The 26,529-nt window shown below is 54.3% G+C and overlaps 8 protein-coding genes across 8 annotated transcripts; 6 read left to right on the forward strand and 2 right to left on the reverse strand.

Moving 5' to 3' along the window:
• Positions 1-3,229: 3,229 nt before the first annotated feature.
• Positions 3,230-5,149, forward strand: PHACADRAFT_183570 (uncharacterized protein; the record flags this gene model as incomplete). Its single annotated transcript, XM_007394798.1, has 3 exons — positions 3,230-3,837; positions 3,893-4,573; positions 4,631-5,149. Exons 1-3 carry the CDS (start codon positions 3,598-3,600, stop codon positions 5,147-5,149), a joined length of 1,440 nt encoding a protein of 479 aa, XP_007394860.1. The 5' UTR covers positions 3,230-3,597.
• Positions 5,150-5,394: 245 nt separating this feature from the next.
• PHACADRAFT_183571 (uncharacterized protein) lies at positions 5,395-6,976 on the forward strand. The gene has a single exon (XM_007394799.1). It carries the CDS (start codon positions 5,495-5,497, stop codon positions 6,938-6,940), a length of 1,446 nt encoding a protein of 481 aa, XP_007394861.1. The 5' UTR covers positions 5,395-5,494; the 3' UTR covers positions 6,941-6,976.
• A 134-nt stretch (positions 6,977-7,110) lies between these two features.
• On the reverse strand, positions 7,111-9,273 carry PHACADRAFT_119181 (uncharacterized protein). Its single transcript, XM_007394800.1, has 13 exons — positions 8,991-9,273; positions 8,825-8,937; positions 8,347-8,754; positions 8,269-8,294; positions 8,157-8,211; positions 8,059-8,103; positions 7,949-8,000; positions 7,803-7,893; positions 7,671-7,747; positions 7,597-7,608; positions 7,455-7,544; positions 7,303-7,402; positions 7,111-7,247 (listed from the first exon to the last, which is right to left on the reverse strand). Exons 1-13 carry the CDS (start codon positions 9,249-9,251, stop codon positions 7,207-7,209), a joined length of 1,371 nt encoding a protein of 456 aa, XP_007394862.1. The 5' UTR covers positions 9,252-9,273; the 3' UTR covers positions 7,111-7,206.
• Positions 9,274-11,608: 2,335 nt separating this feature from the next.
• On the forward strand, positions 11,609-12,400 carry PHACADRAFT_254553 (uncharacterized protein; the record flags this gene model as incomplete). Its single annotated transcript, XM_007394801.1, has 1 exon — positions 11,609-12,400. A coding segment is annotated over exon 1 (659 nt), but the record flags the coding sequence as incomplete, so codon positions are not given.
• A 1,780-nt stretch (positions 12,401-14,180) lies between these two features.
• Positions 14,181-17,427, forward strand: PHACADRAFT_254555 (uncharacterized protein). The gene is made up of 14 exons (XM_007394802.1): positions 14,181-14,226; positions 14,286-14,399; positions 14,447-14,601; positions 14,656-14,677; positions 14,725-14,744; positions 14,797-14,855; positions 14,903-15,121; positions 15,176-15,313; positions 15,371-15,954; positions 16,018-16,173; positions 16,228-16,355; positions 16,437-16,576; positions 17,141-17,270; positions 17,335-17,427. The coding sequence occupies exons 2-14, from the start codon at positions 14,338-14,340 to the stop codon at positions 17,349-17,351; spliced, it is 1,830 nt and encodes a 609-aa protein (XP_007394864.1). The 5' UTR covers positions 14,181-14,226; positions 14,286-14,337; the 3' UTR covers positions 17,352-17,427.
• Positions 17,428-19,731: 2,304 nt separating this feature from the next.
• On the forward strand, positions 19,732-21,491 carry PHACADRAFT_254558 (uncharacterized protein). The gene is made up of 4 exons (XM_007394803.1): positions 19,732-19,974; positions 20,038-20,154; positions 20,212-20,336; positions 20,386-21,491. Exons 1-4 carry the CDS (start codon positions 19,769-19,771, stop codon positions 21,072-21,074), a joined length of 1,137 nt encoding a protein of 378 aa, XP_007394865.1. The 5' UTR covers positions 19,732-19,768; the 3' UTR covers positions 21,075-21,491.
• A 626-nt stretch (positions 21,492-22,117) lies between these two features.
• Positions 22,118-24,028, reverse strand: PHACADRAFT_92514 (uncharacterized protein; the record flags this gene model as incomplete). The annotated part of the gene is made up of 8 exons (XM_007394804.1): positions 22,118-22,172; positions 22,246-22,717; positions 22,774-22,999; positions 23,065-23,316; positions 23,378-23,593; positions 23,649-23,670; positions 23,733-23,809; positions 23,870-24,028. The coding sequence occupies 8 exons, from the start codon at positions 24,026-24,028 to the stop codon at positions 22,118-22,120; spliced, it is 1,479 nt and encodes a 492-aa protein (XP_007394866.1).
• Positions 24,029-24,944: 916 nt separating this feature from the next.
• On the forward strand, positions 24,945-26,442 carry PHACADRAFT_254561 (uncharacterized protein). Its single transcript, XM_007394805.1, has 7 exons — positions 24,945-25,275; positions 25,337-25,391; positions 25,458-25,699; positions 25,752-25,994; positions 26,048-26,070; positions 26,123-26,164; positions 26,218-26,442. Exons 1-7 carry the CDS (start codon positions 24,986-24,988, stop codon positions 26,253-26,255), a joined length of 933 nt encoding a protein of 310 aa, XP_007394867.1. The 5' UTR covers positions 24,945-24,985; the 3' UTR covers positions 26,256-26,442.
• Positions 26,443-26,529: the final 87 nt, after the last annotated feature.

Below are 26,529 nucleotides of genomic sequence, written 5' to 3' on the forward strand. Positions count from 1 at the left end.
CACTCGACAAGCGCCCACGGCGCCATTGCTGAACGCCCCGCCTCAATTCAGCTGGAAATTTTCAGAAAATTAAGCAAAACGAAATATAAACTCGATTGCTTGCAAAGAGTCTCCGCTACCGTGGAAGACCATACCGACCCCGTTGCTCCTATTCATCGGGACCGAGGGCGTCCCAACGCTCCGGGCCGGCGCGACATCTTCCGGTGGACGTCGGCTTGCCGAACCGCGATGACACGGGTGCTGGACGAATCCTAACCCCAGATCTAGCCGCACACTCGCCGTCTCCATAACCTTGATACCGGCAGGTTTGTACACAGCCAATTGCCAGGCGAGGACAAGCATGAATTCTTCTTATCGCCCATCGCTCCAACGGCACTTGACCATTCTGGTCTTTACTCGCAGAAACACGCTTCCTAACTCGACTCGCGTCACGACAGAAATAGGGGAGGAGATACTTCACGGTATTGACGCACAACTTAACGCAAGCACTCATGGGATAGTCGTTTGACCAACAGCACACTTCTCGCTTCCCTGGGGCCTAGTATTAATACCCAGATATCGAATTGCTTATTATCCCGCTGCACACTCGAGGGCTTGTACGTAATACATACCGGTCTCATACTTGTGCTACTTCGAGCTCACGACCGCAGTCGTTTAGAGTAAAACATTGATTTTAGGTAGAGTAGGCCATTATCTGACACCGCCAGCAGATTAGATATGAATATGGGAAGTAATTATGGAACACATAACCTCGCTCAGTACGCCAGTGTATTGCTTGCCTGAGGAAACCGCTGCTACTGGCGCCAACGCGGCTGGCGGCGGGGAACTCCGAGCACTTTGTGGCGCTCCCCCGAACGAGGGTAGCGGTTCAACTCAGAGCCACTCCTATCTAACGAGGACCAGTTTGAACTTACCCACATCAAACTCGACGGACAGGTATAAATCTGCTGCCGGCATTTCGCACTTTTCTGTTCACTTTTGCTACACATATAGAATAGACTAGCAGTGCGCTCCGAGTCGCCGGCTCACGAGATGGAGGCACAGCAAGCGACATTCCCTGAGCCACTGACAGTAAATATCTCAGAAGCAACAGACCAATTGACTGCGGGAAGTTCCGTCAAAAACCTTGAGAGCCCGCTTGGCAGTGGTCACAAAACTGCCAATCAGGTCATCGTGCAGATCCGAGTCAAGTTCAAGAGGTCTTGCTAGAAGCCACCCAACCCTCGAGCAGCACACTTGACAGCGACAAGCTGGAAAATCTGCGGTGCAAATTTACAACTTGCTTCACATATTACTATTCTGACCCATATCTACCAGTTCGCCCTGCCGAGTAGCTTTTGCGAGTCCACCGAGATGAATTGAGCCGCCAAAGTCGTCGTCAATTCTTCCGAGTCTGCGTGTCTTTCCATGACTCTCTATCCTGAAAATTTAACCGCGCGGACAATTTGCACAACCAATAGCGTGGTTCAAAGACATTAGGACAGCTCGCTGTGCATGGTGGTGATATCTATCGAAGTGCGACTGGCTGACCATGATGACGCGGCATACAATGTACTACCTCCTGGTACTGGACCTAAGGTTCGCTCCGTTCTCCCGTACTCTCTTTCGTGCAAACAGTCCAGAGCTATTTCTTCTTCTTTTTCACGTGAGCTATTGAGATAGTGCAGCGTCAGCGCCGTACGCACACGCTCGTGCTCTACCCTGTCCGGTGCGCGACTCTTCCGATTCGACCGTGCGGGTTGCGTCATGTCCGTATCAATCCACTTGGATGACCCTTCTTTTGTACGCATTACTATGAGACCCCCACTTGGCCTATCGCGCAAGGTCCTTGGGTTCGACGAGCCTCACGTCGCGAGCGATAATTAGGCTCTCAGCACACACGGCTCCAAGGATGTACATTTCACGCATGATACTGAGGAACCGCCAAAGATATCCCATGTGCAGGGTAGGTACTCTGTAATCTCCACATTTTGTTCAGGCTGTTGATTAACCGCAGGTCAATTGCCCTTCCATCATCTGTCTACTATAGGGAATGGGCAGACAGAGAGACAAATGTACCGATAAGACTGCACCACTCAAATCCTTGACACGGTTCCTGCAAAGGTCCTTTGGAGTTCTGGGGCATCGCTACAAGTGCGTCTGCCAGCATGCACTCGCATAATGCATGTCCGACTCTCGTTTTGCGCTTCTGGACCACACTAGCCCATCGGAGGGTCATGATGCGCTAACTCGCACTGTTCTGTCTTTATTCAGTACGAAAGGAGCCTTATAGATATCACATGATCGATTACATGAAGCATCCTGAGGATGTGTGATTCGATTCAAGATCAGCACAGGAGCCCGCCGCCAGGGACTTAAGTTTGGGGAACCCGAACTTAGGCATCCCGTTCGGGTGGATACGCGTTTGGTGGGAATATGGTCTGAGGCCTGAGCTCTGGGCAATCTGATTATTCTAACAGAAGACTCATCTCGTTAACGCTCCTTCGGGTTGCATTATTTAGCCCGACCTGACAGCTCGACCTAGGCAGGCCGTTATCGGGAGGCAGCGGCGTAATTCCCAAGAAGAGCTGACTGTAGATTATTGGTCAGCGAAGAGTGTAATTTGAGATTGCGTTCCGCAAAAGGCTCTCACATGGCTTACGCATCTGAGGCGTGGTCACAGCAAGCAGCACTGGTTGACAGAATATTCCTTCTCCTTTTCTTATCAATGTGAGCGTCGCGTACGTTGACGGACACAATCAAGATTCTTTTGCGAGAACGGACTCGGACGTCGTGAAATTCCTAGGTCAAATTGACAAATCAGGCAGGCGGAGCGTCAGTGGCAATCGGCAATCTCCGGATATGCCGCGCTGACTTTCTGGCGAAATGAACAACAATAAGTGGCTCGCTCACTTCACCTACGAGTCGGCGAGTGAGACTCACGGAACTGACCGTATCGTATTATTGGTCATTTTCAAGTTGCTTAGCGGTAATTAGTATCAACAAGGCGTTATAAGCCCAGTGCTCACGGACATAGTTAAGATTAATACCCACATATTCAGAGCGCATTCGCTTTGGCCACCTCTACCAGCGTATCAAGGTGTCCGTGTTAGGCTTATTTGGTGATGCGGTCCCTTATTTGTTTTGCAGGTGTGGCCCATCACTGCAACTCGGCCTGTATAAAAGCCCCTCACGTGCAAAGGTATGTTCGTGAACTCATACTCTGCTATGGCCACTGACTTGCCGGCCACATTTGTCCTGCATTCCTCAAGGAAGCTCGATACAGGACAACATCAATCTCTCTGCGTAAATCAGAGATCTCTCCCCTTGGAAGAGCCTCGCGGCCAGGGCCAGCTTCTCGTCGAAGACGCTACAACTAACTATAGCAACCCCCCCGCACCGTCTTTTGAGGGTATTCCCACTGCTGACGCTACTCCCACGGAGTTCAATCCCGACGAAGGCGCTGTCGAGTGCCTTCTCCAGGCCTCCACCTCCGACGACGGAGGTGTACAAGTACTTCGCAACTCGAAAGTCTGCACACGCTTCGCCACTCCTCCGCCCATAGTCCTTGCTGCGCACGTCCAGAACGGCCAAAAGTGCTCGCCCCCGAAAAGAACTATGGCCGCTGAGTATGACGCGTTTTGCAAGGACGATCCTGTTCACAAGGCCGCCGACCACGAGGAGAAGCTGTTAAGCGAGAGTGATGCGGTTACTGTTGAGATCACTGGCGAGGGATTCAAGGAGCTCGTTCCTGGCGTAGACATGGGCGATGAACTGGTGTGTAGTGTAAAGGGCTTCGACACCATCGATTTCTCGCAACTCAGTAACAAGGCGGAAGACATTCGATACGATCCTTTGGTAAGCGCGTCTACTTAACATGCTGATGGATACGTCTCTCACCTATGAGGTATAGTGTGCCGTATTCAACTCTTTTGCAGAAGTCTCCGGCTGCAAGGGGTGTTTCAAGATTACGGCCACACACTGCGAGACGAAAGAAATCGACTTTCGCCCAGATATTGCGCTCTATCCGGATGATGTACCCTTAGCGACGGAAGCATATCTCCGCGAGGTCACGAAAGATAATCCAAACGTCGCTCGGTGTGCCTGGGCGTGGATGATAATGGCTCTTGAAGTCAAATGCAAGGACGAAGATGCAGGCTACGGCTTCGAGGTTGCAATCACGGACGCCCACTCCCGAGCACGGATTCCGCTCTTTCGAAACACCCCCAGGGGTCGTCAATCGCGAGCTCAGTTCGTCAAATACGCATGCGAGATTATGCAACGACAACATCGCACTCACGTGTACTCCATATATATAACCTCCTCAGCCGTCCGCTTCTTTCGTTTCGATCGGGCAGGCTGTATCGTCTCAGCTCCCATAGATCTCCGCTCTCAGTTCGCCCTCTTTCGTGACATCACATATCGACTCCTCAACCTCTCGTCTAAAGATCAGGGCTTCGACGACACCGTCAGCCTGGCGTCCCCTGATCTCCTTCGAACCCTCCGCGCATGTCGCCCCAAGGGCAAGCCTTATCTGGAGCAACTCTATCACGACCATCTAACTCCGAACAAACATTTGTATCCTATCTACCAGGTTCGCGTCAGATTTCATGTTCACATTATTCCGTTTTCATCTGATTTCGCACGACAGGTAACATGTCCAGTCGTCTCCATCGGCGACGCTGCACAGATCGCGCCTGTTGACCATGCTGGGAATCCACTCCCTCCAGAGCAGAGGACGTACTTGATTGGCAAGCCTGTCACCACGCGTTCGTCGCCTACCGGTCGGTGCACTCGGGGCTACATGGCGTTTGAAGTTGAAATGCGCCGCATGGTTTTCCTGAAGGATCAATGGCGAGCCGCGCCTCGCAGACCCGAACTGGACGTGTACAGACGTCTACATAGCCGCATTCAGGATGAAAGCTCTCGCAAGTATATTGCCACTCCCATCGCCGGCGGAGATATCGATGGCCAGCGCACAGACAGTCAGGACTTCATGAACCATCTGGATAGCCGTCTTAGGCCCGTTGAACGTGTTCATACTCGCCTCATTACGAAGGAGATTGGTCGGCCGCTGGAGACTTATCACGGCTCCTACGAGCTAATCAAATTCGTGAGACATGCTTTCACAGGTATGCACCGCTACTGCCTCTCTCTCTCGGCCGGCTGAGCCATATTCTTCTTCAATCAGGTCATAGGTTGGCCTGGGAAATGGCTGGAGTGCTTCACCATGACGTCAGCCCAGGAAACATCCTCATCAACGACGACGCTGGGTTAGCGTTTCTTAACGATTGGGACTTGGCGAAATATAGCGAGGATTTAGTCAGCGGTGTTGTGGCATCTGAACCGGCTGGTGTATCCGTAAGTTGCGCGTTTATATGTGACCGTTCTGCACAACTTAAGTCGCTGCTTTCAGGGTACCTGGCCATTCAAATCCTCCCTTGCTCTCAAATATCCCTTCAAGCCTGCGGAGGTGGCGGACGATATCGAATCCTTCATCTACATTATACTATATATGGCGATGAGATTCCACTTCCACGAGTTGTCTTCTTCAGCCTCGAAAGGCTCGTCTCTCGAGCAACAGAGGGCAGCCAACGCACAAAACGAGAGCCTTGCTTACCGCTTCTACGAAGTATTCCATGAAGCGGACCGGACCCACGGCATTTGCGTCGGCGGCTTTGTGAAAGAGCTCGCCATCGAAGCCACTAGGGTTCCTATCAAACTCGACCGACCAAACGGCCCTACGCCTCTGGAGCGCGTCCTGCAGAAAGCGTATAGACTACTGCATCGTCATTATAAGCGGGTGGATCAAGCTGATCTCGATCGGTTTGCAGTGGCTCCGAAGGCAGGCAGGCCGAGCCGACTGGTCCTTGAGACAGGCATTGGAAAGGAAAAAGACCCGTCTCATGTGGCATTATACGACCACGACTCCATGAATGTCACCCCCTATCGCGTACCCTCGTCTTCCTCCAGATCGTCCCCGAGCTCGGTCTCCAGCAAGCGTTCCCATAGACCCCTTGACAGCCACAGTGCCATGAGCGAGATACTGCGGTTAGCATTCTTCGACGACGACGGGAAGCCCCTCGATATCACCGACTACCTGGGTGACTGTCTATACGATCAATGCACCAACCAACCAGTAATGACTTCTTCGCGCAGGAAGAACTTCACTGGAGTGGCGCTGGCACATATTCTGGCCAGGTCGCTCGAAAGCAAGGCCTCGGAAAGCAACGATAGTGGGTCCGAGGTTTCAAGCCAGCTCCCCACCATCGAAGAGGTGCCCGAAGAAGACCGTGGCGCGGAACAGTCCAGTCCTGGTTCTGCGCCGCCGATCGCGGGAATAAGGGTCTCAAGGACGGCAAATCCCCCCAAGGAAACGCTGAAGTCGAAGAAGACTACGACGTCTAGAAAAGATTCCCTTCCCCAGAAGGCAAAGACCGCCGCTGTCCAGAAAGCGGAGACATCTCGCAAGTCTTCACTTCCCAACACAGAAGCACTGACCTCCGCATGGAAAGTGACCTCGAGGGCGAAGCTGACTGCAACCACTATCAAGACTTCTGCGAAACTAAAGGCCAGGGTCGTGGCTTCGGAGGTCAGCCGCGAGCGCGAGGCATCGAAGGCTGCTAATACTGCCGTCACTGCGGACAAGACGTCGGTTGCTGCAGGTGCGGTGCGGAGGTCTGCACGCCTGGCGACGAAGCAGGAGGACAACGCGCTTCCGCCACCCATAACCGGCAAGCGTAAACGGGGCGATGAAGCTACAGACGCTCAGAGTGTGCAGTTTCGCGCGAATGCGACACGAACACGCAAGATCACTAGCACTACGCGGGACAGGTCGGGAGCGGAGCCTGCTGTCACGCCGAAGCCTATCGCGTCAAAGGCTACCACGGCGCGAAAGGCGAAGGCAGCGTCGGAAGCCCCCGCAAGAAGGTCAACTCGCCTTGCTGCTAAAAAGGCTTGAGCACGGGGGTCTTATCAGTACGTTGTATGCAGCTTTAACTTGTTCTATACTCAGAGATACTGCGACACGTACGGAGTGATCATTCAAGGAGAATCACGAGCATATGACGAGTTGTGCCGTAAAGGCGACAGTTTAACTCGGCTCGTCTAGCTTACGGACAGGCCCATGTGCCCCACGAAACAAGCTCTACAGTATTACAAAAATACCAGTATATAGAGATGATACATAACGACATGGTATATAAGTCCAAGTTGCGTCTAAAGTGCTTAGGAGAACAAATCAACAAGGATGGTGATGATCCCGAGGCCTATCGCGAGGATTAATGTCAGGGCGCGTACGGCGAGACAGAGAAGAGAAGGTACCAATTTCGACGACGATGAGCCAGATGACAATCGTCTCGAGCCGCTCTGCATGCCGACTGGATACAGTTTCTTTGAGCAGCTGGAGCATATCCTGTAAAACCTGCGCAGCGACATTGACTTCGGGTAAGGTAGCGACGCAGAGGAAAGCTTACCTCAACACGAGTGTTGAGGAGGTTGATGCGCTGGGGTATCTCGAGGTAGCTGCGCGCGGCATCGTACAAGGGTTGCAGATCAGGGTACGTCTATCGAACAGGGTCAGTGGAAGAGAATTAAGTTTAAGCTCCGAAGGCGTACCCAGAAGACTTCCTACAAATGAAACCATAAGAGTCATGGATAAGTCATCGTGCAGAGCAAGAGTTCGCACATACGGGAGAATCCAACACGGAGCCGACAGAGTTGATATTTGTTCGCAAGAGGAATAGCTCGCCGATCTTACGCATGATCTCTATAGGTGCCTTCTGTTCAGAAGGTGGAGGTACGACGTGTATTCAAGAACGGACCTTTATGAGGCATGCCAATCTTGCCCGTCTCACTGATTATCTCAGGGATATCCTTCGTCTCTTCAATTGTGGAAGAGATGAGTTCCTCAAACTGAATAAAACAACAATGAGCGCATGTATCGAATAAGATGACAGGCCAAGCTTACCAAGGAGATCTTCACTGATTGGGCCAGCGCGTGTGACAGCGACAGCTTAGTCCTTCAGGGCGTGTAAACGTTAGTGGCGGCTTTTGAATTGACTACAATGAGTTGCTGACATATAAATTGAGCCTCTACGAAGAGTGATGACATCATTGTATATTCTGCGCGAGGCAGGTCAACGAAGGGCACGTTTCGGTGAGAGAACGTTACATACCGGGAATAGTTCGCATGATAATAGTTGAGATCTTCCATCTCAATTGCTTCGGGGGCTAGTAAGGAGACAATTGAACATCACTTCATATGCACGGATGAAGACACTATCATACCTAGCTTATCGACCTCGAAGCGCTTGCTGCGCTATCACTCAGCCCTGCTTTCATTAACTCACGTCAGTGAGGACTCACATAGACGATAAGAATCGCTTCTCTTCGGCCTCCGTCATCCCCCAAATGACCACAGTACCGTATGGGAACATGAATATCTCAGCCTCGGTCGGGACTTCCTTAAACTTGCTCTTCTTCCTCTTCCGCTTAGCGACGGCTTCAGCACCCGAGTCAGGGTCGGCGGCATGTGTATCGTCAGTGTGCGACTCTCCAGGTGCAAACTCGGGCACGCCTAAAAGGTCACCTTCTCGGGGCTGAGCAGGCCGGTCCGTGGGCTGCGATTGCGAGGACGAGAAATGGACATGCCGCGAGTTCGGCAAATCATAGGCGTATGGCGTATAGATCACGTCGTCTATAATGCGGGGGTTGGTGTGGTACGTGGATCTTCGAGCGTTGAAGAAGCGCATGAGTTCGGGGAAACGGTATGAGCTACGAGACTTGAATGTTAACACGACACGCGATTGCTGGAAGGAAACATATAGAAAATAAGTGTACATACGATGCCGTGGCAAACGCTGTTACACGTGGTAACGATTTTGCTTTCTTCTTGGTCAAACGCAGAGCATCTCGCCTCGCCGTCCCAGCAGGTATAAGATCTATCCTGTTGTACACCTGCAGCCCGATGCATTCATTAGAGAACGAAGTTTTCGAAAATTGAGACACACCTCAACGTCCTCGGTATCAATCTCGTCGTCACCATCTTCATCCTCGCTATCTCCCGCAGTAGCCGACTCTTCGCCCTCGTCTCGCCTTGGCGGAGCACTAACAGGTGGCTCAGCGCGGATGTTGTCTTTCGGGAGGATAGGTTCTGGTTGTTCTGGTAGTACTTTGAGCTTGCCGGCGACCTTCGTAGACCTGTTTGCACCGCGCGCTTTGGGTTCAACGCCCCGTTGGTTTGGCTGGTTCGTCGACATCCTCTCCGCCATCGTTCCGCCCGACCCCCCGACGCCTCTATACCCAACGACTGAGCGCCCGGCACTCCCCGACAATGACGACTTCCGTGACAAAGTCACATTTCGTGATAAGCTGTAACGGTTGTTACTTATGACAGTGACAAGGCGGCATGCGTGACAGACTCTTCTTGCGACTTGAATTGGAACTTAAACTTGGGACGAGGTTCATCGCCCTAGTGCCATGTTTGGAGCGATGCACGCAGTGAGTATAGCTGACAATATTCTAGGGTTGATGCTAAAGATCTGAAAGTGTTTAGGCCGTTTGAGTACTAGTGAGGGTATATTATTCGTGAGTGGTAAAGGTAGTTAGCGATGACTTGAATGAATCCGGAGCCCCGAATTTTTCCTTCGAAACTAAGCCTCTTCGATAAAGCTGGTTAAAAGTGCAAAAGAGACACTCATATTTGGTCAGCCTCAGCGGAGATGCTATTGGATGGCTCACATTGCAATGTGGCTGACTGACAAAAAAACCTTTGTCAGTCAGCCACATTACAATGTGAGCCATCCACCCCAGCCTTCCTCTCTTTTCTGACAACAGTCATGTATTCAGTGCTGAAGCACGCGGCAGTGCCTACTCTCATCGGGTTCGCACTGTCGCTCGTGTGGGCCGCCATATACGGCTCCCGAGAACTTGTCTGGCTTCCCGGTCTCTCTTTTCTTCTCTCATTTCCATGGGTCCTCACTGTTCTAGCATCAGCGCGGGTCGTCAGTCAACACATATTCTCCGATTCCAACGGCTCACGCCAATTCTTCGCGCGTGTCTACCGATGCAATTCGCTTCTTTCGATCTTTCATTCATTCGATTGCTGGTTCTCATCCTGGTCTGGCTACCACTATCCCTTCTTCGACGCCTATGAAGCCATCCTTCTCTACACTCCCTTCCGGCCCATTGACGTGCGGCTCGCTTTCTTCACCGATGTCCTCGACTTCCCTACAAGTGGCGAAGTGCTTATGATCATCATATCATGGCTCTTACTGGTAAGTTACAAGATGTATATTTAACGCGGAAGCTGACACAGCCTGGCTAGTCTGATACTATTGCAGATGCAGTTGTTGATACTTTCAGGTACTACACTGGCATCGCTTCGCTGCAAGCAAGAGTTGCCGCACAAGCACGTCGGTACGCGTTCATGAAGTCCACGGCGTGCCGGTATACCCAGGAGTTCGCGCGGGTCCGCACTATGCATGCACATATGGTTGGCAGACCGAACGAACAGCGCAAGCGTGTCGAAAGTCTGCAGCACAGTAACGAGCTCTCATGTGCGACCCTTGCCAGTGTTCGCGTAAGTCCCTGGTCGGTGACGCGTTGCTTTACCTAATTGTTTCCTAGAACGCCTACGCTGATGCGACAGCAACTGTGACTCGTCTTTCCGGCAAGAAACAGTTAGCTGAGGCCGCCTGCGATGCCACTGCAACGCGTATCCTGGAGCTCGAAGCCAGAATTATCAAACAACGCCAGGCGGCTGCAAGTCAGCAGACCCTCCTCCGCACTAAGATCTCGCAGCGTGCCGAGAATCTGCAGCAACTCACCAGCACCGTCAAGCACACGAGGAGAAAGTTGGCATCCCTCAAAGACGACATCCAGTCAACTCGTCAAACCGATCCGGAAGCGGAGCTCGACGCCCAGCGCGCTTCGTTTAGGGTTGAGCAAGCGCGCCTTCTAGCCGATCGTCTTGCCATAAAGACCGCGCACGACCGGAAGCTCGCGAACCTTACCCACGATATTTCCGCAGCAAAAGCCAGCCTCGAGGCGACCAATTCTCGTATTCATGTCGCCCAGAGCACTCGCGATGCTGAGCTGGTGGCGATGGAGGAGTGCCTTGCCGGCATGTCTCAGGAAGTCGACGGTCGCAGGTCGGAGCTCGCGGAAATGAAGGCGCTATGCGACGAGCTACGCATTGAGAACGACTCCATCGCGAAGAAGCATTCGGCGGCCAAGGTCAAATTCGCTAGAGTTCGGGCAGCGTATGCCGCTGATGTCTCTTCACTCACAATACACGCCGCCAAACACCACGAGGACAGCGTCGAGCGCCGGGCATTCCTCGAAGAGCGCCAGGCGACCCTTGTCGACTCGGCCGCCGTCGCCTCTCGGCTCGTCAAGGACGCCGAGGTCAGCCTCGAGTTCAGCATCGCAGAGCACAAGTTCCACGTTGAGCACTGCGCCAAGGAACGGGCGTCCTTCCACACCCGCCTTACCGCCTTCCAAGGCTCGCTATCCGCTGCCCGCTCTGCAAAGGAAGCGAAGGCCGCCGAGGTCGCCGCCCTTCGCTCACAGCGCGACCAGAGCCAGACCGATCAGCGCGAGGAGCTGGAGGGGCTCGGGTTCCGGCTAAAAATGGTGAGCGAAGGGTACGCGGGGGCGCGAGATGAGCGGAGGCGGCTGAAGCGTGAGCTGAAGGGGGCAAGGTGGGCGTTCGAGGAGGAGCAGATTAATAACCGGGCGGCAATCCGGGCCTACCACCGCTCGAGGGACGTCGGGAATAGCTACAGTGACGACCTCGTCAAGACGCTGGAGGAGACGAAGGCGCGCGTCTCGACGCTCGAGGCCGCATCCGCCGAACTCGCGAGCAAAATGGGCCCCGCTGACGCCGCGATGGCGGTCGCTGCGCTGGAGGAGAGGAGAGAGAAGGCGGAGGATGAGCTGGCGGACGCATACGAGGCGCTTTCGGAGAAGGAGATCCGGTTGAGTCGGCTGAAGGAGGAACTGGCGAGGGTCAAGGAGATGGGAAGGTCCTTGGAGGATGAGCGCGACGACGATCGGCTCGCGTTCAACAAGCAGCTTAAGAAGGCGATCCACGCACAGCATGAACTTCATCTCCAAGTTGTTGAGAGGAGCTGGTCCCACGAACGTCGGCTCACGGGGCTGGAGGAGCGATTGGCAGCGCTGAGCAAGTCACCAGCGACGAGGCGAGGGAAGCTGAGGAGTTCGATCGAAGTCGAGGAGATAGAAGAAGCTGTGGATACAACGGTACCGGAGTTCCTTCAAGGCTCTAGTCGCGGCGGAACGCCTGAGCGCGAAGGGGACGCGAAACAAGACACCTCTTCGTATCCGACTACGCCCGCGCTGACATACACCTCAGGAACATGGTCTCGCTCCCCTTCCCGTTCCCCTGGTCTGCCAAGTCTTCTACTGAACGAGTGCGCCACGTTGGTTGCACGTTCTGGTGAGGATGACGTAGTTTCCGGAGTCACGGCGGGGGATGGGGCAGAGGTGAACTTGGCCGATAGTTGAAACGGGACTGGTTGTACCCCTTTGTTTGCCATTGTACGCAATCCCTGCTAGTCTGTATTTGGTTTAAATTTGTTGGAACATCCACCGATATACTGATATAGATGTGGTTGCTCGAGATTAGTTCTCCTCTACGGAGTAGTAACAGTCGCAGATTCGGACCGTCTACCGCGTTAAAGAGATTTGATACCTCGGCTGCGACCATCAGTCTGAGTTAATTAAGCGCATTAGCGCATATGTAGATTTAGAGCACTCACGCTGTGCAGGAAAGACCAGCATTACGCCCTCAGATGGCAGCCTACAGCTTGGTGGCGCTAGCGTCTGTTTGAAGTCGTTGCGCCACATTCATGACACGATGGCCGAGGTTACGAACGGCCTGCATCTACAGAGCAAGTGCAGAGCACCAAATGTGGGAGTAACCCTTGCCTCGGAGGCACATCGAGCTGTGTGCGATCTGTGCGGGCGGGCCCACGGATATTGCACGGACTCGGACTCAGCCAACCGGGTGTTTACCCGATAACTTCGAGAATGCTCTCCATGTTCTTAACAATTCTATCTCTTCTCCGCTGCATGTAAGCAGACGTAAGTAGTTGTCTGCCGATTTTATTCGAGAACACGCTGAAATATAGGCATGCGATGTAGCGGGTTGCAGACAGTGCCGGGTAAGAACACAGCTACAGTCGACGAAGATTCATATTGGCAATTAACTTAAAGTTCTCCGGGCCCCACATGCATGAGCTTTTCGGAAGATGTAACGGTAAAGCGGCGGGGTGTTAAGGCGGGAAGACGCTCTCCCCGCATGGTGGTTCCAGCTAAAACCCCTGGAGTGATAACTTCCTATCAGCCCTACTTATTCAGGAGCTTAACCTGCACTAGAAGCACGATCCCCTGTCCGCGCAGGGCCCGGGGCTGCAATAGAAGTTAATATCGGCTCATACACCCGGTAGATCACTTTCACACCCCCACGATGCTTTCCGACGAGGTTCACCAGGAAGATAATGGACCTGAGTTCCGCTATCCGGCAAAGCAGTAGTGCATACAGGCTGGTGCGTGTTTCGAGTGCCCTTAACGCGGCAGCAATGTTGGTCATAGATCGCGAGCAATGATCCCGAGAGACGGTACAACAAATGCAGTGTGAACCCTGAGCACCACTTCAAAGCTACGTGTCAAAGCCAATAGTGCGCATATTTGCCTCGTTAGGATGCTGTGCAAACGAGCTACGAGCTCAGCCTGAGACTTCGAACTATCGCCCTAAATTGATGTGATTAGGGCTTTAAACGATTTACACCATCTACTAGCCTCCATATTCAGGAAGAGTCATAGATTCAATTATTCTTGCATACCTTAGCAACAGTCGCAAGATAGCTAAACTAGCGAGGCTCGGGACGACATGGCGGCGAGCGGCAAGAGCAGACCGGACGAGACTCTGCGTGACGGCTCATCACGCGCTTGAGTAACAATTCGTGACTTTGTGACATGGGTCACCCGCCGTCGGGACGCGCTTTTGACGGCGCCCCCCATGACGAGGTGCTGGAATTCGAACATGCTCCTCACCCTGACCACCGTCCGCCATATCTAAAATCTCGCCGAATTGGCGCGTTTTTCCTCTATCGTAAGTTGCAGGGAAGATCACGAGTCGAGGTCGGCAAACGTGAGCCAAAAACCGCACCTGGCTTGAATCTCCGCAGTGAAGTTCGTCTTTTCCAACAATAAGTTTGGGTGTGTATGTTTGCCTTTATCAGGTCTCCAATCACATTTCAGGCTGACAGGCTGTCAAGGCCTGTTCAGACGTACCTGCCGTGACGCGCCTGGCGCTGGACGTCGTACTCCATGCCGGACGTTCCCGCTGAAGGCGTTCATGACCCCAACCTTGCTCAGCCGGAATACCTCTAGTATGTCATTCGCTTCATAGGTTTTTGAATTCTCATGACAGTAACAGTACTGTATTGAATCTTCCCACTACCGCGACAAAGGAGGAAATCCGAGAGCGGTATCGACAGCTGTCTCTCATATTTCACCCTGACAAGCAACATGGGAAGCCAACACAAGAGACTGCATTGAAGCGTTTTTTGGAGGTTCAGAAGGCATATGAGAGTGTGTTACGTCGCTATCTCCGTTGAACTGGCTGACCATCTCCGCCGAGTTCAGTCTTATCTGACTCTGTGACCAGGTATGTTGCGTTTGGTTATTAAAACACGGGTCTCATCGATCCTTTAGGCAAGCCTATGATCTTTATGGTGAGCACGGCGATATGCAGCTATTCTTGGAAGGCTCAAACATCCTTTGTAGGTCTAGAAGGCGTCCGACTGGCGCGTGACCTTCAGTTGTCAGGGCTTCCTCTCGATGTCGTGAGTAACAATGACCCAAAGTTTATCATATCAACTAATGAGCATAGGTCGAGAATAAGCTAAAAATCAAAAAGGCCGAATCTGACTATCTGAAAACTCAGACATTGCTCCAATCAAATGGCGAGATCGGTATGGGAGTCGATGCTCGTCCCCTCTTCGTGGAGGCTGACAATGAGGAGTTCAACAACTCTCTGCTTCTCCATCGAGCGTGGGTCAGAATCACCAGTCTCAGGCTCACAGGGGTTGCCGTGAAGAACGTCATCCAGGTTGGCCCATCCCGTTCATTTCCGCGAGTCCGTTAGGATTCATCAGAATGCCAGAAATCTATTTCAGATACCCTGATACTTACCATGTCCGGGCAGTCACGCGTCGGGCCAGTAGGCCGGCTAGGCTCGCCCACGGGGAGGCATCTCATCGGGACCGCTCGATATCAATTCTCGCCCAAGATTGGCCTAGAGGTGAGTTTATGAACGGAGGACTCTGAGTTACCCTCACAATCATGCATTATTCTCTAGGCGTCCGCTTCTTTGCTTAGATCCCGAAACCTAGCTCTTGGGGCAAACTTTGACGATGGGGACAACGTTGTAGCTGTCAAAGCATTCTTCGCGCCTGGTTTCGATAGTGGACTGGCTAATCTGCGGGCAGCCTCCGGCTCCACCTTGGCTGCATTGCCCCCGGTGACGTTCTCGCTGCAGCGGAGACTTTTCCCCGGCGCAGCTACATTCGGTATTTTCGAGTTCGCCACGAACAGTTCTCTACCGTCATTTACACTCGCAGTGTCGTCTCAAAAGCGGCTGGATCTTGGCATAGAAGAATCTACCCCGTTGCCGAGAGGCCCTCCGTCCAGAACGGGACTCGCCTCTTGTGTTGGCCACTGGAGCTTTGGCACCAGTGTGCTCGGCGTCCTCCCTGTGCTTTTCGGTGAATGCGGCCTGATCTTCGTAGAGTTAGGGCTGCAGCTCAAAGCCAGGCTCGAGGCTGGTCTGCAAGCTCAAACAGGGGTCTTGTCAGTATCATGGGGCGGTGAACGTAACACAACCCTGAGCAGACTCGGTTTTGACGTGGGGATGGGAACCGGCGGCGTCGAGCTAAAAATCAGGTAGGCCGTTTTCCTATCCTCAGCTGTCGCTCTCAGGGTTTCACTGCTTTCTTCCCGTTATAGTGCGATATATATGAATCAGTTGTTCTACGTACCTATCGCTCTGTCGTCGGAGTTTAATGAGCTGGCGGCATTTTGGGCGACAGTCGTGCCTACCACCGCTGTCACTTTAGGTTATTGGTTTGTGCTACGGCCCCTGAAGCAGAGAGAGCGACTCACGTGCGTGGCATTTATCTTGGGTATGGACTTGACTTACATGCACAATGGACACAGCTTCTTCCACCAGGCACGACGTGAGCTGCGCGAAGCCAAAGCGGACATAGTTCGCGCGGCAGAGGAGACTGTGTCCTTGTTACGCGACACGGCCAGGCGGCACACGGAAGCCGAGGCGTCAAAAGATGGTATGTGTTATTTCAACTGCTTCGTGTTGCAACGCATGCTTGTAGGACAATTACGTGGGTGCTCAACCAGTCTTTGATCAGGTTTGGTTATCGTCGAAGCTCGATATGGCCCGGCAGACCAAAACGACGAGTCTACGAAGGGGCTGGACGTCGACGTAACTGTACCCTTACAGGCGTTGGTCAATAACAGTCAACTCTACATTCCAGGAGGCCGATCCAAGGTGCGTTCTGGACCGAGGATGCTCGTTTCTTTCATTTCAGCCTTCATTTCCCCTTATTCCTGACCGTGCGCGGTGATTATGGAAGCACCGCGAACCCTGGGTATTTCAATGAGGCGAAGCAGCAGGGTCGGGGTCTATTACTGCTTTACTTGGACGGTATGCGTTGTGTATCAGCGCTGCCCCGTTTCATATGTTGTTGCGCATGGCAAGCGACGTTTGCCTTGCCCTCGCTGATATTGGCTATGGATGGGTTACGAGATATTTTCTCATGGCCCTCAGGTCATCAGCGGACTGCGAACGGACAGCCTCTCCTTGTCCGTGCCAACATTAGCCCTTCCATCCAGACGGAATTGACTTGCTCCTGGGAGTTTGCTAGGACCTTCGTTTCTCCCTTATCCGACATGCGAAGATCCTGATCTTCACTCTTATCTCTTGGTGCAATACAACTGGCTCAGGGTCTTCCGTGGTTAACTGGGATGACGTTGGCCAAACCGATAGTCTTTTCTATCGTGACGACATCCTCCTGATGTCCACATACTGACTGTTGATTTCTCATGGTGTTAGGCCGGACTACAAGGCTTTTACGACCCTGTACCATCCGTCGGAAAGTCGATGCGAGTGCGATACATTTTCCGGGGGCACCCGCACTGCGCAGAAATCTCGGACTTTGCGCCGCTTGTCCTTCCTCTTGAGGGTATGTTCCTCCACGCTGCTGTGCTAAAATTTCTGATTGACTGTGCGTCCGATTTGCGTGACAGACCATCTGGTGTCGTAAACCTGGAACTTCCCAGACATAGTTCAACCTATCACCGTATGTGTAGCTGACATTAATGAATCCCCTACTCCGCTCCACCGTTCTCTTCCGGGAAGGCAAAATCTGTGGGTTGATATGGGTGCGTTCTTTACTTTTTAACGAGGTTCACTTCCGCTCCTGTGGCAGCTTCTGCATGCCGTGCTGGGGCACCGTGCGGCTCTGGGAAGCACACATTGGCTGGGGGAAAGAGTGTGCCCGAGAAAGACGCTGGATGTCACGATGTCAATGATGCATTGGTACAGGCGATAGTTTCTTTAAGGTCGGAGATGATTGCCCTGAACTGTCGAAGGAGACATTGACAAGGGCGCGTAAACGTGGGTACCCTCGGAAAGGGGTTTCCACATGCCGGCGGTGAAAATTGCAGCGCGGAGGCATGTGCTCATTCTCCGAGGCCTGGTGAGTGCGCCAACTCGTCTTTGGCTCTCTCGCAGAGCTGATTTTGCATCTTCGCTGCCACCATGCAGGACTCGTGAGACGCCACAAAGCATGCGCTCCTTATCGGGCAGTTTTCTGCTTAAAACACCGCGGCATGGGAACGCCGTACAGGCCTGCGCCCATCCGTCTCAATGCGGACGACCTCACTTTGCCCGCCGCTCGATGGCCTGCTTCCGGACTCGAGGGCGTAGCCGAGCGTAAGGGCGAAGGTCTGGGGATTCTGTCCGAGGAGATCCTGCTGGATGTTCCCGCCCTGCGGGAGAATTTTACTCCCTCCGTCCTACTGGCGACCCTGTCCTAACTCCGCCCTTTCCAAACTTTTGCCGTGTTAGGCCAGGTGGTGCTCGGACGCTTCTCATCAGTGGGAAGATGCAGTGGTGTGAGTCTGTCCTCAAAATACTCCACTGGTGCATCATGGCGCTGCGTGCTCACACTGTTGACTTCCCGCTGCCTGCGCGGCCCTATGATATGAGGATAGCTTCGAACCTTCTCGGATGCGTCAGCTGCGAGATCGCCCCCAGTGCCGTAACGGCTGGGAACAGGAGCCATCTTGTTGCAGGATGACCGCCGCCCCACCAAGTACACGAACAGGCCAGCACCTGGCCGCAGCTCGATAACTTAACCGTCCGCTTGAAAGGGCGCCTTCTCCCGCGAACCTTTCTGGGCCCGAGCTTGAAGGGTGCATGTCAACATGAAACGTGCGATAAGCGTGATACAAAGTTGGCCGTTGTACACGATCTGTCGTTGACACCCAGCGGCGTACCGCCAAGGGTGGGTGCAGATTGAGTTCTCGCCGTTCTGCTCCATTCAGCAGGAGTCAGCCGCACGAGCGGGGTCTTCGCTGCGGAAGGAGTCGGCACCATGAGGAGCGGCGTAGGAAGTTGGGCAGGCTGGTGGTCATTTGATTGGTGTTCTTTTCCAACCCTACCGGCTCGCCAATCAAGCGCATGCCAGCGGCAGTCTGGGGCCTGGGCTTGTCCCCCTCAGCCAGCCGCCGCGAGCCGGACGCGCACTTAGGAAAGCAGATGTGCGTCACACGCGCGCTGCTGGCGACGTCAGCGCTGTGTACCCGTGTGTGCGGTCTTGTGGGCAGTGAGCATAAACGCGTGAACTCCGCGTTGTCCCATCCGCACGCCTCTGGACGCACGCCCGCCTCCGCCCCTCCTGGGCCTGGGAAACAGACAGTCGATCTGCTCACTCCCACGTAAATTCTAATCAGTTTCGATCAGATTGAGTAATGGGCCTTTGCGGCTCTGTTGGCCTCTGCAGAAAGTTCGCGGGAGAATATCAGGGGCATCTCCGGCGGACGTTGGCGGGATCTAGGCTACCCCGGTTTAATAAATTAGTCTATCTGGCGTTCAGCCTCTGGTAATACCTGCTTCGCATTCTGCCGCATGCCGCTTCGCTAACGATCCTCTGCCCATCGTCAGGGGCCTCAGGCCGTCCTCGTCCTTGTGACGTCGCTTGGAGGCACAGCTTAGCAGCTCTCGGCGGAATAGCTAGCTGCGATCGGGTGCAATTCACGGGTCGCCCACCCGCTGTCAGCGATTCCGTCGGCGAGGACAACATCTGGCGGGCGTCGAGCACGGCGGTAGTGGGCGGCAGCGATGGTGTGCCAGGCGCGGTGGGGTCTCCATCGTGAATAACGTAACCCGTCGAGACTCGTTTGGGAGGCAAATCCGCACTGAAATCCTGGGCGCCCGGTTGGCTGTGGTCGGCATGAGCCCGATTTTCCGGAGTCGTCGGCCATCCGGGTAATAACTCAATGTAAACTCTAACGGGAAACATCTTCAGATTCGGGGATCCCCTTCAGAGTTCGGCCCCTGGAACTGACCAGCACAGGCGCTTACCACTCCCCGGATAAATATCAATGCTCTCCCAAAACATAGTCTGCCTCCTCCTACCCCTCGCTGCCGCTTGCTTTTCCCTTTCCTATACTCCTCATGCAGCAACCAACACTCCAGAGCGTTCGCGTCCGCTCCACCCGCGATGCTCTCCAGATTTTCTACGCCGTCGCCCGCGGCGTCCTCCCCATGATCACCCGACGTCTCGACGCCGAGGAACGCAGGGCCATTGTCCCAGGCAATGTCTACATCTGGGAAGAGCGCTGTGCCAACGCAGAAATTACCGGTCTCGGCATGGAACGCTGGTACGTTCTCCTTTGTTCATCCTCTACGCCCACAGGCTCGCTCACTAAGCATTCGCTGACCAGGACGGACGGCATATCGTGGTCGGCATCACGAATAGCCCAAGAATTTCTCTTTTACCGCCAAAGAGACTCGGATCAAGACTCGGCCCATCCCTCTAACCAATGGGCTAACATAATGAAGTACGCACCATTCCTTGTCACGCGCGCAATACGGATCTTAACTGTTTTATTGTCAAGGCGAAGAGACCCTCGTAGTACAAACCCTCGGTCAGAGGTCGACCGCTTAATCAAGCAGACCTATAGTGTGCACGTCTCCTTGCCGGAAGACCGCCCTCGAGGCCTCACTCGAAAGTGGCACCTCAGTGAGTGCGCCTTGCATTCTGCAAACGCTCGCCGCTGACCGCTCTCCAGCCGCCTACTTCAGCCAAGCGACTCTCGATAGTCTTAACACCATAGACACCATCCCCGGCGTTGGTGACGTCCAGGTTCCTCAAGGCTGGTTCAAAAATGCGCGTGCCAGCAAGGCGAGACAAGGCGACAATCACCGAGATGACGACAACTCGTCCCCGCTCCAGGATCCTTGGGCTTCTGTTGAACCGATGACGACCACATTCAGGGCACAATTTTCGCTCGACGACGACGACAAACGAAGGTGGACATCCAACGTCGCGCCTCCCCCTGCTCCCCCGCCACACGACCGCCGCGGTGACTTCTCACCCGCTCATCCTCCGGCGCACACACCCACGACCTCTATCTCGCACCCAGGGCGGCTTCCTCCAGCAGCGGAAGCTGCGCGCGACTACTACCGAGATCCGTCGCCCTTCACCAGCCAGTCATCATCATCAACGTCTTCGGAGGTAGATGCGTCGCCTCGGGCGTTCAGTGCGCCCTCGACGCCCCCAGTCCCAGCATCCTTCCCCCAGGTCCAAGTCGCGCAGCACCAAACGACGCCCGACCGCAGTCTGGTCCCTCTATCAGTGCTCACATCCATACGACAGCCCGTCAGGGATCCGATCGCCGAGGACTGTCTCAGGCGACTGTCCGGCACACCGCGCTTGGAGAATCGATGGCCTGACTCGCGCACGCCTCTCCCGTCTTGACGAGTGTCTCATCGTGCGCATTCGGCTACTCTTCTCCCGAGTCCAGGCTCCCCTGTTTGGTGCTGTCCCCCAGCGTCATCCCTGCCGCCGGCGGGTCCAGCTCGGATCATCCCTGCGCAATCCTATCAGTTTGCGGAGGGGGTCGTTGGGGGATAGCCTTGTGGATGGAAAAGCGGCCAGATTGGTCCGCCGCTTTCGTATCTCTCTGCATGCGCGACCGCGCTCGTCGGCTCGAGGGTCGTCCGAAGACTCTTGTGACCGCGGACCCGCAGCTCTGTGCTCACTCACGATTCTCATGCTCATGTCCTCTGCTCGTTCTCATGTACGCTGTTCCTGGATATTCACATAAGGATCACAAATCGCATCGCATAGCATCTTGTATTTGTACCACTCACACGATATATCAGGCTAATCAACCTACACGCCGTTGTTCTGATGCTCCTCTCCCCAACCGCATGCCACAGCCGTCTCCGCTGTGAGCTAAATCGGCATAAGCTCATAAACTTCACGCATATGAGTGGGGTCCAATATAGCTTGCTTGACTAAACACGGAGGGGCTCTAACCCGGTTTGTCTCGCGCATTCAGACCAGGGCGTCAATCCCTTTTTTGCCTCCATGAGCGACGGGATGGAAACATGAGATCGGCTGCAGGGACAACATACGAGGTCCCTTTTTTTCGAGCGACGTTCGAGAAAGAAGATCGGACCTGGCAGGCACGAGTAACGACTGCCGCACGGGCGCGCGGAAACAAAATGATGTTGATTGCCCGACAGGCTATAACGAACAAGGATCAAGTCGCGACGTTCCCCGCAGAAACTCTATCAGATCTCGCTGGGAGAGGCGACCGTTCTGTGCAACGCCTGTCCGTGTGCGGTCTCGTCCCGTGTGGACAGCGGCTGCGACGAGCAAACCTTGCCGCCGCCCCATATAGGGCTATATTGTTCGCTCGGTCGCATGCTCCTCCCGTGCCCCCCACCCCCGTCGCAGCGCAAAACGCTAATTCAAAACAGCGGCCTCGGCGCAACCGCCGACGCTAAGGGTCGCTAGGCCCACAGAGAAGAGACTTTGCGCCAGACCTTGAGCACGCCTGTCCCGATGCTTCCTAACAGCGTCAGCATCTCAGATTGATACATTGCGCTCGGACGGCGCGCGTGGGGGGCAGCTCACTCACTTGGCATCCGGGACGTCCTCGAGGGGCGTCCACAGCGCGCTGGGCGGCGACGCGGCGTCTGCGGAAACACAGAAACCCTTGTTGAACGCGGACGCCCGTTGTTTACCCTTCTTCATGCGTGCGGCTCCTCCGCCGGTGGCTGGAGACGCGGGGGCGAGCGCGGGCGGGTGCAGTCCACCGCCGTCGAGTAGCACCCACTGAACCCTGTACGTCTTTCGGATGTGCGAGAAGATGTGGAGAACCTCTCCCGCCGGCTTGATCTGGGCTATTGTGAGCACGGGTTCTGCGGGGCACGCTGGCACCTCGGCCGCGACGCGACCGTGCGGCGCGGGCGCGGTCCGAGCGTACGACCGCGGGGGGACGGCTAAAATATTCGCAAGATGCCTCTCCGGGAGCGCATGCATCGCAGCGGCGGGCAGGTCGGGCAACACATCGGGTTCTGTGGGGAACTCGTGGAGGCCCGCCAAGAGGCCTGTGAAGACATCAATTCAGGGAGAGACAATCACCGATTGTCGTCAATTCACTGACCTCCTTCTGGCCGGCGAACCAATAGGAACCACCGCGTCTGTGTGGTCGGATGACGCCATTCGACGACGTTCACGATGTCCACCTCTACTCTAGCCTTTTTGCGTTCCGCTTTCATGGGAAACGACGTGACCGGGCTGCCGAGCGGCAGCGCTTCGCACGTTTTGCAGAGCTCCTCGATGTCAGGGAGAACGCTGCTCGCCTCGAAGTCTCGGGCAGCAGCCGGGACCTGGTCAAGGGATAACAAAAACAGTATCAGATGAGGAAATCTTCGAAATACGGGCCGCGGCCTACTTTGCTCGAGGAATGTTCATGCCGATACGCCCTGCACCATGCCTGGAGTGGACAGGAATCACACGATGGGTCGCGCACCTTGCAAACGGTGGCACCTAGCTCTATGAGCGCCTGGTTGACGTCTCCCGGCCGCTCCGAGCCTTCAACCATCGCGGCCGAGCCGGCCCAAAGTACGTTCAAGCTCTGTTTGGCTTTGGGAGGCGCGTAGAGTGCCAGCAGGCGGCTCATCAGCCTGTGCACGTTCCCATCGAGCTAGACCGAGTGGTTAGACGCACCCCAATCGCCGCACGGCAGCGCAGATCAGCACACTCACAACGGGCACGCGTTCGTTGTAGGCTATTGAGCAGATGGCGCCGGCGCTGTATCTGCCGATGCCCGGAATCTGTGCTTCCATGTCTTTCGCATTGTCCGGTAGCCGGCCCCCGAGCTCGTCCATCGCCTTCTTTGCGCCCTGCAGCAGCCTTGCTGCACGCGAATAGTATCCGAGACCCTTCCAGAGCGCGTTTACCGTGTCAATGTCTGCGGCGGCCTGGTCCATACGTAACACTGTTAGGGTCGTATGTAAAGACAGATATGCAACGCACCAAATCACGGATGGTAGGAAATCTAGAACCGGAGATAGCGTTAGATAAAGCGCCAGCTTCGGAACGGACGTTCATTAAACTCACCGTTCCATCCACCTATTGTAGTACGGGATAACCGTGGCGACTTGGGTCTGCTGAAGCATGATCTCCGAAATCCAGACCTAAAGGCAATCAGCAGGTAATCAGTACCCTCGATAACATTGACACAAGCCTGTTCAAACCTCATATGCACGCTGAGCGCGATTATCGGGCCTCAAAGTGGGGTCATACGGTTTCCGCCATGGCATCCCTCGAGCTTCATGTACGCCTGCGTACCACTCTAGGAGAGCAGAACGCAAGGGCGCAGCGTTCAAAATGATATGCGTAGATAATGGGTGCATTTCGGTGTCGCCCTCTTCAGTCGCCTCCGCCAAGTCCTGCTGAGATTTCTTTGCTTTCTTCTGTGGCTGCTTCTTCCGCGCTGTCACGGTCTTTGTGCGTGCACGTTTCGACGTAAGCGTAAAGGACGCGTCGTTGAAGTCACTCTCTTCATATTCAGACCCGCTATCGACGACAGCGCGAGTTCGTTTCGCCATTCTCGCGAGATTTGCAGGTATGTGCGGATAATCAAGTACGGCGCCAAAGGTGCTGGCTGATTCCTGACGAAGTGGTTCCACAAATAAGTGATATGAGATGAATTATAGAACAAACAAATGGAGTAATTGACGCAAACATTTACCTGCAGATGTGTTTGTTGAAGCAGGTGCTCGACACGAGGATGATGCTCGACTGATGCGGTCAAAGTAGGTCCATGTTCGAAATTGCTGGTCGCGTAGCGTGACAGGTTGTCGCGTGCAGGGTGTGACGATGTTTGACCCTGCTGTGCTAGTTATCTGACATCGCTTGCTCCATATCAAGCCTGAAGATATTCCTCGAGAATAATCTTGTGCGCAAGCAAGTGAATGATCCAAGAAACACTAGAAAAGTGATGACTGGTAGGTGAAAGTGGCCACAAGCTCCTGTTTCCTTCGGTCACCCAAGAAGCGCGCTCCGTCACGTCACATCGTCACTTGGCAGAGCGGTTTTATTGCATCTCCTGCATACCGCCTTGCCATGCATTTTCGAGGAGCGCAACGATGCCAAGCAGCATGACGCAGCCGTTCGCAAGAACACGAAACATATGAGATCTCCAGCAGCCGCGAGGGCGGGGGTTTCAGCATAAACGCCGAAAGAGGCAGTGGTGATGCACTGATGCGGGCGTTCTCACGGCTACTAAACCGCCACGTCGTCACTTTGAACTCATCCCCCGACTCCTTCACCGTGTCATCCCTCTTCGTCCTCTGTTGGTCCAGCTCGCCATGTCCTCGCGTGTACACATCGCTCGGCCAGCCTCTGGAGGCTACCAGCCTGACCCACATGGCTTCGCCAACTCCCGTCCGTCTTCTGGTTACAGGGCAGCGAACCCGGACGACCCAATCGAAAAGATTCGCGCCTTTGCTCGCACAGCGGAGGACCAGATCGATATATACACCCAGCCGTTGAAGCCACACTTGCCGGCAGTTGGCAGGTTCCTAATTGTCGTGACTTTCCTCGAGGACTCGTTGCGCATCGTCTCGCAATGGGGTGACCAGCTCTGGTACCTGCAGAAGTTCGTTCAGTTCCTGTTCCGCATGCTCTCGTGTGTTCACGCGCTCCGTCGGTTCTTTCAGACACCGGCACTTCCCGTGGGGACTTTCGCATCTGTTCCTGGCACTCAACGTTGTCGTGCGTGTCACAGTTCAACCCCGTGTTTCGGCCGTCTTCCTGACACGTCCGTTTGTCACAAACTAGCTTATGCTGGCTGGCTCTGGGGCAGTCATAACGAAGAAACACACTGAATACGCCGTTGGCGGTCTCCTTTCCGTCGTCATCATGCAGGCGGTTGGCTATGGTCTCATCTTCGACCTCAACTTCTTCCTGCGCAATCTCTCGGTTATCGGCGGTCTCCTTATGGTGTTCAGCGATTCTATGTACACTCGCAAGACGCTGTTCGCTGGTCTCCCAACCTTGAGTGAGACGGATCGCAAGAAATAGTACGGCTCCACGTCACTTAAGCGCCCCTAACGCTAACTGCTCGGCGTGTAGCTTCTTACTCGCAGGTCGTGTGCTCCTCATCTTCCTCTTTATTGGCTTTGCCTTCCGTGGTAAATGGAGCATTGGGCGCGCCTTTGTGTCGCTCGTCGGTTTCGCTGCTTGCACGATGGTTGCCGTCGGCTTCAAGGCAAAGTGGTCTGCGGCGTTCCTCGTTCTTGTCCTCAGCATCTTCAATGTTCTCATTAACAACTGGTGGAGCGTCCATAGCGCGCACCCTCAGCGCGACTTCTTGAAGTGAGTTCCGTCGTGACCGCGAGGAGTGCTCACGCTGACTTGCGCTTTGACAGATACGACTTCTTCCAGACCCTCTGTAAGTCTCACATAATCTTTTTCTCAATTGCTTCTAAACTTGGACTTGTTAGCCATCGTTGGGGGCCTGATTCTGTTGGTGAACATGGGTCCTGGTACGTCACTTACGCGCTAAAGCATGTGTGCGCGTCCGCTGATCCTTCCATAGGTGGTTTGTCCGTCGACGAGAAGAAGAAGACATATTAGTCAGATGCAAAAGACGAGGCCTCCCATCGGTAGGCTGGATTTTATTCAATTGAGTTGTATATCGCTGCACACGACCGCGAGCCAGGGCGATATGCGGGAGGGGGCGGGGAAGCTGTCTTTTTTATACGTTTTACTCGCGTGTTCCAATAGGATGCCTTAGCTGGACGATTCAATATTTAAACATCGCAACTAGCTCGAGGATGGTAAGGCTTGGATCCGGTCTTCCCGAAATCCTGCAGGTCGTAAATGAGTGAAAGCGCCCAGAATTGAGACG

This window comes from Phanerochaete carnosa (assembly GCF_000300595.1).
Source record: "Phanerochaete carnosa HHB-10118-sp unplaced genomic scaffold PHACAscaffold_4, whole genome shotgun sequence".
NCBI classification, from domain to species: Eukaryota; Fungi; Basidiomycota; class Agaricomycetes; order Polyporales; family Phanerochaetaceae; genus Phanerochaete; species Phanerochaete carnosa.